At 37.7% G+C, this 12074-nt stretch overlaps 2 protein-coding genes across 3 annotated transcripts in view; both read right to left on the bottom strand.

Annotated features, from left to right (window-relative positions):
- The window catches only part of LOC135077442 (uncharacterized), a 245714-nt gene that overhangs the window by 214883 nt on the left and 18757 nt on the right, over nucleotides 1-12074 (bottom strand). The gene's annotated exons all lie outside the window — the stretch shown is intronic.
- On the bottom strand, nucleotides 7716-11868 carry LOC135077284 (uncharacterized). The gene is made up of 2 exons (XM_063971819.1): nucleotides 8443-11868; nucleotides 7716-7748 (listed from the first exon to the last, which is right to left on the bottom strand). The coding sequence occupies exons 1-2, from the start codon at nucleotides 11866-11868 to the stop codon at nucleotides 7716-7718; spliced, it is 3459 nt and encodes a 1152-aa protein (XP_063827889.1).

Here is a 12074-nt window from a genome sequence, read left to right as displayed (position 1 = left end):
AAGGTGTATTTGTCACCTCATACCTATTTCTGTTGATCTAATCAAGCAGAATTTCTACGATAATAAAATACTTAAATAAAAATATTTGGGCAATCAAAAGCAAGATGACTATAATAGAGACATTTATAAATTTTATTGTTCAGTTCAAATAATATAATTAAACCCTTATTAAAAATATAACTTAATACGCAGCAGGCAACAATGAACGAAATAAGTTCCAACGACTTATTGCTGAGCAAAAATCTCCGCAACAATTTCCATTTCCGAAATAAAAGTAATACATCAGTAAGTGTAGCCATGCGGTCTAGCAATGATCAGAAAAATAAATAATTAGCAAACTTAAAACACAGATCACGTAATCGATCGCTTAGACGTCTATTGCCAAACGTTTAGCGGATAACGGTACAAGAAACTCAAAATCCAAGACTGCACTCAGAATAATCACAGATCGGTCACACCGGCCATCGACCTAGCACGAAATCTAAGGCTGAGTTGCACCACCTAACTTGACCGTAACTATAACGATAACCGGTGTTTTTTGTATGGAGTTTGACTGATTTCTGACGTTTGTCAAAGATAAAGTAAGATGGTGCAACCCCGTCTTTACAATTTTCCACATCGCTTGCCATTTCGAAAACATCTGGAGTTCTAGCTCTATAGTCAATTTAACCAATATAAACTTAACTACATCTTAAATAAGACCGACTTTTCAATATTTCAGGCGGATTCTAAGAACTGGAAATCAAGTCTACTTTATAGGCAATAAACATTTTATCTAAAAGAGTTAAGGCCACTTTAAAGTAATTTGTTTAAGTTTGTAAAGAGCACTCTAGCAAAGTTTGTCTAGAGAACTATACTTTTCCTTCTGACAAGGTTTGTTAAAGTGATCAATTAGTAATTAATATATTTGACGAGTCATACTACTCGTCTCTACTATTGTTTATGACTTGCAAGCTAATCGATGAATGACAGTATAATATTTAAGACTATTGACTATAAGTTCTACATACAGAAACAGTCAGAAACTAGCACAAACTGCATTTTGACCCGTCATAGTTACTATGACTCTCACTATACATACAGTGCATTAAACTTTTGTTTGCGTTTCAGAGATGTGAGTTTGTCATAGCTATGACATTTTTTTCTATATTTTTAATATCAGCTGATCCAGCGAACTACGTACCGCTTATGTTCATCAAAAATAATGTAAGATACTAATGATGAAAGAATTTTTCAAATCGGTCCAGTAGTTTCGGAGCCTATTCAAACAATGAAATCTTTCCTATAATATTAGTGTAGATGTAGATAATACGCACCTACCTTATAAAATCAATTTTTGTTTCTATCTTTGTTTAGTGCAAATAATAATAACACGGTCAATCATTAAAAATGCACACGCTCAAAACTACGAAAATGGAACAAAATAATGTAATTGCAATTTGCTGTCTCATCATAGATTATGATCGCGCCAATCAAACGTCATTAGCGTCAACAGAGCTACATATTAATTTAATTCTGCCGCTAAATGCTTGTATTAACGTGACAAAATGTTAAAACAGTTGAAAACGACAGTTTGTCACGGAACGGTTCGCTGAGAATATTAATTTGAGCTTGACATCAAAATTGTTGTAAAAACACACCGATTTGACTTTGATCGATGGTGCTTGTAACCCGAGATTTAGAATGTAAAGCGCATTAGTGTGTTGTTTATGTACATGCATGTCATTTATATCATTTTAGGTGTAACACATTTAATGAGATTCACTTTTTTTTAACTGCAAGTATTTGGTCTTTGATGCTCTTGTGGGCAAAGGGCATAATGCAATGGTATCACCATAGGCTTTACACGCACCGAAGAACGTATATTATCATTTTATGTTCTTAGATTATAATGAATATTTTATGTTCTCTGGAGAAAAAACAGCCCTGACAAAATTGTAGGTACTTATTTACTTAATTAGATAAAAAATTATAAAAAGGAGTTTTGCATTTTTTCATTGCTTAACACTTTGACAGCATGGGATGGGATCCTGGGGAAAAGACTGTAATCAGTCGCTTCTCACAAATAATCGTATTTCTTCATCCTTGAAATCTAAAAATTCTACAATAACCCAGAATTGTAATTGATCCGTCATACCAAACCCCACAATGTAGTTGAAAACGGACACCGACTCATTAACCAGTATCGAGCGCAGTGAGCCGACGCACCTGGATTCCACCGGTCGCTGAGACCCCGATAGTTTTTGCGCGGGTTTCTCTTCGCTTAGGTAACGTACATCACAATTAATCATCTGATAGATCACCTGTTTATGCATTTGTTTTGTAAATTGTGGAGGGAATATTGGCTACTGTTTTTGTGTTTGGATTAAAGTTTGTAATAGCATGCATTATATATATTTGACACAAAATAAAGACGCACATCAGATTATAAGTAACTTTGTATTTGTTATTTTATTTCTATTTCTTTCAGAAAAATAAACGTATCAAGAGCATTTGCACGATTTCTTAAATCGTCACATAACATGTCACATTCTTAAAACACAGTGCAACTCTGGAAGGTTAACCTACCATCCAGAGTTACACCAAATGGTACATAATCACCCAACCATCTACGATGCCCTACATCGATTCATTCCATGTTCGGGCGTCATTTTCGCAATCGCTTTCGTTTTCTTAGAGTTTGTGCCAGATTTGGCGCTACCATTGCAGTTTCATAACGGCATCTTTGTCAATCAAAAGATTGAGTGAAAGCGCATTGTTGTAGCGGCTACAGAAAATGTCAACCGCAGTTGTGCTCGTTAATGGCTCACCAAAACTGATAGGCTACATGGACTTGCTGGCCAGTAGATTACGCTCACTTTCTAGGACGGCAGTGAATGGGTTAAATGTGAGATTGGAACAATTACCGCACTATTGAGAAAGAGATTGATCTTGTTAAAGCAGATTGATTTTGATAAGTATTCAATATAAGAAATTGGAACAATTGAGTAATTTTTTTAGGGCTAGCTCTTATCAACTATGATAGCCGATACACACACATAGTTGAAAGATTCATTCTTTCGGGATAAATACTCCAGTTCATTACACCAAAATCTGACCCCAATAGGAATCAAACCCCGCCAGGCTACTGTCCAAATAATACTATGTTTTGTAGATATTTGTTATGTATGCCTGAGCCAATGTCAGTTGAAAACCCTACAAACATTCTGAATACAAAATCACTACTCCACACTAAAGTTTAGTGCAAGTCGGAACTGTCACACTCCGACACCTGCAAAGCCTTCAACTCTGACACTGCATTGCACATCGTTACTCCGCCAAGGTGAGCCGTGTAGCTGTCACTTGAAGGCCTTAAAAAGTGTTGCAAAAACAAAACACGCTATTTTTTAACATTATCGATTTGATTGCAGTCAAGTTTGTGTCGAAATTAAAAGTTTTCACGGAATATTTTCTTTTTTAATCCTTCATTGTAATGAAATGAAGAGAGCAAGCTAGAGTCTGTCTGAAATAATCATAGATAGTTACAGATAGTTTAAGGAATTTTTATTAATTATTAAAATAAAAATCAATTCTCGAGTGCAAAATGGATTAATGACGTCATTTAATAACAGTACAGAAGACATCCCATTAAGCTAAACACCTCTAGTATCGTAGAGGTGCTACGAGTATATTGCAACAAAAAAATACAGTCTGATGAGCTGTCGTATGAAATAGCATTATATCAACAAAAATAAAAGAACTAAATTGTTGTTATTGCTTTAAAAGTTCTCACAATTCATAAATAATTTTTATATCTTCGTATATTATTATCCAAATAAGCAATCAGTTTTGATGTCTGAACACTTCGATTATTGATTGAGTCTCATTATATTGAAGTAAATTGCGTTTTGTGGCAAAAATAGTCACTTAAAATTAACTATCAAGATCCGTTGTAAAATTCGCAGTGGTTTCATCAAGCTATTAAGCATTAAATTACAAGTCTCCACGGAGCAGTGCTTACCTAATTTTGCGGCACACAAGAAAATTATCAAGCAAATTCTATTAACATTCGCAACCCGCTACTTGATCCGCGTTTCAAAACGGACAAAGCGAATTGTAAACTAAATTCTCTTAATTTTAATAACAAAACATTATTCATAGTTGATAAATTGCTTTACGTAACGGAACTTACAAATTGGATACCAATATTGATATATTCAAATTAGGCTCAAACTAAGACTGAAATGATAACACTCAAGCAAATAATCACCGGTTTTAAAGGTCATAATATAGAGAAAACAAAACAACTGGGTCACATATGGTAACAATGACACTCATGACAATGTCTTATAAACCTATGAAGATCCGTCAAAAAGCCATAAACAGCTGCCATAGCCCATTAAGTAGCTCGAAGGTTATTACATACCTAACTGTAGAATAAGATAATTCAAACAATAGGGGAATGGCGTGAAAAGACGCAGTTGTCACCGCCACTCAAATGTTGATTAGAGGCATAAAACTTAATAATGACATACAATATTCAGAATAAACGTAACCACAACTCAACCAGTTCACTTGGAACCCTCTGAAAAGGGTTACTCTTTAATTCAGTTTAAACTGCGGTTGCTGGAAGGGTTCTCGTTACGGTGGTTGCTGGCGATAATAATCTGGAATTGTGTCATGGGCGATTATCGCTTGCGCAACCAGACAACAGCCAGTAGTAATGTCAGTGTTGTTCCCATGGGCGGAGCACGCGATTTTCAACTAATTGGCCACTCGCGATGTGTGAATACGCTTTTTAATGTTTCCGGAGAAGGCATAATGGTTCTGATGGACGCAGTGAATCGCTCTATAGATCGTTAACCTTAAAACCTAAAGAATTGAAAATGTATTATGTGAGTTAAAATAGGGCAGCGCACGTAGTTCGTGCTCGAAACATTCAAAAAGCTGATATTGCACGAATAGTTGTAAAGAACACCATAACACTAGAATGCGTTAGTGATAAAAATATCCATACATAAACTAAGTCCCATGACTATTGTATTAAAAGTGCAATTTATATTTATTTTATCTAAAAACCAAACCACCATATCCAAAATGGCAACACGAGTCGTTGGACGTGTCTCTCCTTGAATGCGCGAAGAAATCTCGCCGTGCGCACGCGACGGTTTCACGCTAGCCTACATACACTCGCAGAGTCGCGGTTGAGATATTGACGTATCACATGATATTCTTCAAAAGCAAGATGGTTGATTAGTTGAAAGAACTGATCATGAATTTATAAATAATAGACTTTTCATGAGTGTAACTAAAACATAATCTCTCTACAACTCTACAATCGACCTGTATGCCTCAACGTGACAAAAGCGAAACGACTAAGAAGAAGAAGTAAACCTTCAGATGACTACAAAGAAAATTTAAGAATTGAAAACAGGTGTTTTGTGTTCTTCTTAAAATATGTATACAATATACATATTTTAAGAAGAACGAAATAAGCCTTGTCATAATCATAAGAATTGACAGATATGTACCATCCTAGACTACATCCCACTTAACATCAGGTGCGATTGTGGTCAAATACCTGCCTTGTTATGCATAAAAAACCTTTTGAACTTAAAGTACGGTCCATGTGCCACAAATTGGTGGAATGGTACCAATACCAGCTACTGGCCAGCATTCTTTAAAGGCTAACGCCCTACATAGTCTTTGTTCGAACATATCTTATCGTCTTATTTTAAGTTTCTAGCATTTTCTCCTCATGTTTGACAAGACGCTAAGGTCACACGGCGGACCTCCAAACAATGGGCTGAGTGATTGACGTTTGAAAACACAATGGACCTCCTAGTTCTTATCACAACGGCATAAAAACCAATGTCGTAGACTGTCAGGTGTACACAGCAAACGGTTACACAAGTGTTAAGTTGGGACAACGTTCTATTTACCTATTCTAAATTCACTTGACGCTCTATTAGAGGCTTCTATTGAGTGTTTAATGCGATAAAAAATAAGGACTGTTGACTGTTTTTTGTAACAAGAAATTTATACAATACGTTACGTAATAGTAAATTAAGGTCTACCATCTACATAACTGCATATTGAAGCGACGTTCAAAATATGTTGAGATAGGTATTAGAATGACTTAATAAGTTAAAGAAAATATACTAAGAATGATTTAATGTTAGCTGAGCTATTTAATTCAATTGCTATAAATTAACACCTCATAAGCCTTTAAAGGCGGATAACCTAAAAAATCTATAATTAAACTAAATAGTTCAAAATTACATAAAAACCGGTGTTATCTTCCCCGCGAATCTCTCACACCGTAGGCAATCTCTACATCGATCTACACATAAAACACGAAGAATTTCGTAAATCGGTTGCCACACAAAATTCCAATTCTTGTACAGAACAATAATGGTATCTACAATCCAAACAAAGTTAAGTATCCAGCTGTTACCGAAATGGGGCATGGCTTCTTAACAAATACCGACAGTCACGAAGAAGCATTTTTGTCTCGGAAACCATAAATAACTCATTTTCATACTTCGCTCGTCTCGGTCTGGGAATATTTTCCGATGACGATACAGTTGGAGATATTTTTGGGTTTTGTGAGTCTTGTTGCGTGTCTTAGGCTCTAAAATTCTAATACAAGTACTTGACTGGTGCATAACATGTCCCGAAATAAATCACAATGTTAATCAGATATTAAAACACTTATTTACTACAGTAGATAGATATAAACACGCAACGGTTGTCAATAAAAACACGCGTTCGTTCAGCAAATATTTAATAAGACAACAATTTACATACATTATGTAAACTATAAGTCTATGTCTCATCAACACTAGTAACAACAGTGTATAATCCAAATAAACAAATACCTGCGTGCGATTACCAAATGGATTGTAAGTCTGATCCGACTCTCATTTACTTGATGATATTATGATTATAACCAACGCAGGCCTATGTTCAGCAGTGGACGTACTATGGCTGAGATGATGATGATGATGATGATGATGAACCAACGCTACTAACCGTGCGATGTGGACGTCATTGGGGGAGACTTAAATGTTCAGCAGTGGACGTCTTGTGGCTAAAATGATGATGATGATGATGAATATAAAATAATAAAAAGTCCTGTTCTTACTACATACACTTCTATTACATCCACAAGCTGTACAAAACCACGGACCGACAGAAAGTAGTTCCAAAGAACACGTGCTTTCAAAATTTCTCTGTGTCGTAACCAGTATTGTGGCTCGGAAAGGGGCGCGGCCGGTGGCAGTGCGAGGTAATGGCTAAACGTTTGATTGAATTCCCAACGTTATGTCAATTGATGTAATTGTTTGATTACGTAGCTAAAAAGTTACTGAGCAGAACCAGTTCTAAGTTGGTGAAGTGCTAGATCAGCCTCGGCTAGATAAACCTTTGTTTTATTAGAAGGTTCCGGACAATGTTTGTCTGTTTTTTCGATATTGTTAAAGATGCAATTATTTGTACTGCTGTATTAGTAGGTACAAATAGGTATGTGTTTCTAAAACTGTGTTGCTATCATCATTATATTCAATAATGTCCCGATGACTTGTGTTAACACACTGAACTTGCGATGTTCTGAACTGTACTAAAGGGTTAACTCAAATAAAACCACAATAGTATTGTACTAAGACAAGACGTGTATTAAGTTGTTCGAAAATGGACTCTGTAGTCACCCATATATGTATGGGCCAAAAAATACTTCACTTGCGCGAGTTAATAACGTACAGCGCCATCTGTTGGTGGCGTTTTGAACTTAATACATAAACACTCTTAAACATACCGCCCCCTTAGGCCATTTAATTGCAGGAATGGCCTACAAAACTTAATGAACTAAACATTGAGTTGGTACTTAACTAATGTCTTAACTTAAATAACATAGTACTTAATTGTACTTAATAAAATAACATTTTTAACAATACAAACTTAGTTTGCTATAGGCAGAATACAAAGTTTTGAGGTAGGTCTTTTTATGAAGGATGACTTAGTGCGCAAGGTGACCACACGTGATATGTTATCATTACCTGGATGCTTCTCTAAAATGCGCCCTAAAAGCCACCTACTAGGAGGCAAATCGTCTTCTTTAATTAAAACAATCTGACCGATCTCTGGCTCTGGAGTGTGAGATCTCCATTTATATCGATTTAACATTAATGCCAAGTACTCCTGAGACCAACGTCTCCAAAAGGTTTGAACTGATCTCTGTATTAACTGCCAACGACTTAAAGAGCTTAATGATGAGGTTTCGTAATTGGGCTCTGGTACTGTCAAGAGTGACTCTCCAATTAAAAAGTGTCCTGGAGTTAGTGGAAGTGGTTCACTAGGATCGTCACTATGAATGACACTTATCGGACGTGAATTCAAACATGCTTCCACCTGAGACAAGAGAGTGCTTAATTCCTCGAAAGTTAAAGTTTGGTCTCCAATTACGCGTTTGAGGTGAAATTTAGTAGATTTCACTCCAGCCTCCCAGATACCTCCGAAATTGGGGGCATGGGGGGGAATGAAATGCCACGTAGTGCCATTCATTTCAAGATTTTGTACAATGGGTTCTTGGATGGAACTCAATTGCTGCAACTCTTTGCTTGCTCCTACAAACGTTGTACCGTTATCGCTCCAAATGTCGGTACAATGTCCTCGACGAGCAGTGAAACGCTTAAACGCTGCAAGAAAAGCTTGAGAGGTCATATCACTCACCAGCTCGAGATGAATAGCGCGCGTACTCATGCATACAAACAATGAGATGTATCCTTTATAAGAGCGATGACCTCTACCCTTGGATGTCCTTATATTGATGGGTCCAGCATAATCTAAACCACTGTGAAGAAATGGTCTAGCTGGCGTGCATCTTACTGAAGGCAATGAGCCCATAAATTGAGCCTTGGTCTGAGCCTTTTGTTTAGCACAGATCACACATGCATGAACGTGCTGTCTCACAATTGTTCTGACTGAAATTATCCAGTAAGCAGACCGCAGATAATTTATCATTAACTGGGGACCGCCGTGCAACGTTCTTTCATGTGCGTCAGCTACTATCAACTTGGTGAGTTGGTGATTCTTTGGCAAAATTATTGGATGCTTAAAGTTCTCATCTCCTTGTGCTTTTTGCAATCTACCTGTGACTCTGATGATCTTGTTGTCGTCTAAATATGGACATAGTGATCTCAATGAACTTAACTTGTGTTCCGAATTTCCAACCAACAATTGAGCATATTCAGATGGAAATGATTCTCTTTGAGCTTGTCTAATACAGCACTGTAGAGCTTCATCAATTTCATCCTTGCGTAAATATGTGGACCTTGTTCGTCTTATGAACCTTCTACAGTATGCTACGACTCTCAGTAATTTCGACAGTGAAGAAAATCTTTTGAAAATCGTATCATCCGGGATGGTTGCAACATAAGTTCTACCGGCTGATTCTTCAAGGGTGCCCTTCAAATCCGTCGCTCTAGGGTAAGTTATGATTTGTTCTTGAATTATCTGTGGCCCTTTGAACCATAAGCTACTCTCAGCTAAAGGAACCGGCAAAACTCCTCGAGAAGCTAAATCGGCAGGGTTGTGCTTCGTAGAAATATGGCTCCATTGCGATGAGTTCATGTTTGTTAGAATTTCCGAGGTCCTGTTGGCTACATAGGTTTTCCATTTACTGGGGTGAGCATTCAACCATGCAAGAACAATGGTGGAATCGGTCCACGCTTTAACCTTGTCCTTGGGAATGTTAAGAACCTTAGCAGTCTCAGTTATCAATCTTGACAACAGAACCGCTCCACATAGTTCCAGCTTTGGGATGCTCACTTGCTTGATAGGCGCTACTCTTGTTTTGGCAGTTAGAAGTGATACATTCACTTGTCCTTGTATGTTGATTGTCCTTAAATAGATAACTGCTGAGTAGGCTGCCTTGGACGCATCGCAAAACCCGTGAAGTTCGACTTGGACGTCATCTGGACAAGTACCAAGCCAACGTGGAATCCTGATTTTTGTTAAATCCAATAATGTTCTTCGGTAAGTGTTCCATTCATCTAATAGTTCGTTAGAAAGCTGTTCGTCCCAACCTACACCAGCTAACCATAAACGCTGAATAAAAATCTTTGCTATGATGATTGTAGGCGCTATCCATCCTAGTGGGTCGAACAGTCTCGCTATATCTCCTATAATTGTTCTTTTTGTTACAGGTGCGGTTGCTGGAGGAAGGATCACCGAGTACTGCAGGAAGTCGTCGTCGCGGTTCCAGGTAAGTCCTAATATTTTTACTGTTTGGTCTAATTTGAGCTTTAGTTCTGTTTCTTGTGTATTACTACTGTCCTTAATTCCTTCTGTCACCTCCTCCGTCACTAACCCGTCACTTTCCCTTTCCATCTCCTTGATAGTTTCAACTAACGTTTTATCATTACTGTTCCACTTTTGTAATTTAAATCCGCCTTTTTCTAATATTTTGCTTAACTGATTATAGAGCTCCACACCTTCTTCGGCGCTTGAACAACCAGTCATCAGATCGTCCATATAAAAGCTCTGTAGAATCCTTTCAGCAGCTTGAGGAACTTCTTGGCCTTCGTCCATAGCGATTTGCTGCAACACTCTGACCGCAAGGTAAGGCGCCGATGCTGTTCCAAAAGTAACTGTCAGTAATTCATATTCTTTTATTTGTTTTTCAGGTTCGTCGCGCCACAGGATACGTTGGTACTTCACATCTTCCTCTGCTACTAAAACCTGGCGATACATTTTGACGATGTCCGCTACTAATGCAATCGGGTGTTCTCTCCATCGCATCACAGTATGGCGAAGGTCCGCTTGTATGGTGGGGCCAATCATAAGAGTATCATTTAATGATACGCCTTTCTTGTTCTTCTCTGAGGCATTAAATACCACTCGAACCTTTGTTGTCGTTTTATCATCTCGTACAACAGCGTGATGTGGTAAATAAGTTGCTTCATTTTCCTTTATGTTCTCATTGGCTGGCCTCATGTGGTCTAAAGTTAGATATTCATTTATTACTTCTGTGTACTTTTCTTTTAGGTGTTTGTCCTTTGCGAATCTTTTTTCCAAAGATCTAAATCTAGCTTCTGCGATATCTCTAGACCCGTGATTCGTGCATTGCGGTTGATCTTCACGAAATGGTAACCTCACAATGTAACGACCTTCGGGTGTTCTCACTGTGGTACTTGTAAAGAAGTCCTCACAGCGTTGTTCTTCTTCGGTTAGGATAGTCCGTTTATCAGGTAGTTGTTCTTCAATTTCCCAAAACTTCCTTAAAATGTCGTCCTCATTTACTTGTGCGTGCATGACAGTTATATTTCTTGAAATGGCCTTAGATTTGTTTTTCTTCTCTTCAATTACATTGGCAGTGTCAACTACACCTGAAACGATCCACCCCAATGTGGTGTTCTGCGCGATCAACGATCCCGTTGGACTTCTCATTAACCCTTCTTTCAGAATATAGCTATAAACTTCTGCACTAATCAGCAAATCAATCTTACCTGATGCAGTGAACCCAGGATCCGCTAGCGGTAAGTATTGCAAATCTATCCAATTGATTGACTTGATGTGCTTTTCAGGCAAATATGAAGTGATGTTTTTTAACACGAACGCCTTGATAGGTATTTTATGCAAAGGATCAAAACGCGACTGTATTGTAAAGTTGACCTCATATTTGGTAGTTACTGATTTATTATCTCCCAATCCTGAAATAACGCCATGAATTGATCTCTTTTTTAATCTCAAAAGCTGCACAGTGGCTTCGGTAATAAAGCACGCCTGAGAGCCTTGATCAAGCAACGCCCGTATAACTTGAAATTCACCTGTTTGTGACTCGGCATTTACTAACGCGGTGGCTAATAAAACCTGCTTAGGTTTTTCCATTGTTGACAGACAAGTCACCAGTGGAGAGACCTCTTCAGATGAACTCTTTTCGTTTACCTTTTCAGATGCTATGTGAAGTAACGAGTGGTGGCGCCTTTTACATATTTTGCAGGTACTGGGGCTTTTACATTCGTAAGCGGTGTGATTACTGCCCAAACAATTAAAACAAATGCGATTTTTAAGAACGAACTCACGTCGTCTTGCAC

Source organism: Ostrinia nubilalis, chromosome 13 (assembly GCF_963855985.1).
Source record: "Ostrinia nubilalis chromosome 13, ilOstNubi1.1, whole genome shotgun sequence".
NCBI classification, from domain to species: Eukaryota; Metazoa; Arthropoda; class Insecta; order Lepidoptera; family Crambidae; genus Ostrinia; species Ostrinia nubilalis.
This window is presented reverse-complemented; position numbering and strand designations above follow the sequence as displayed.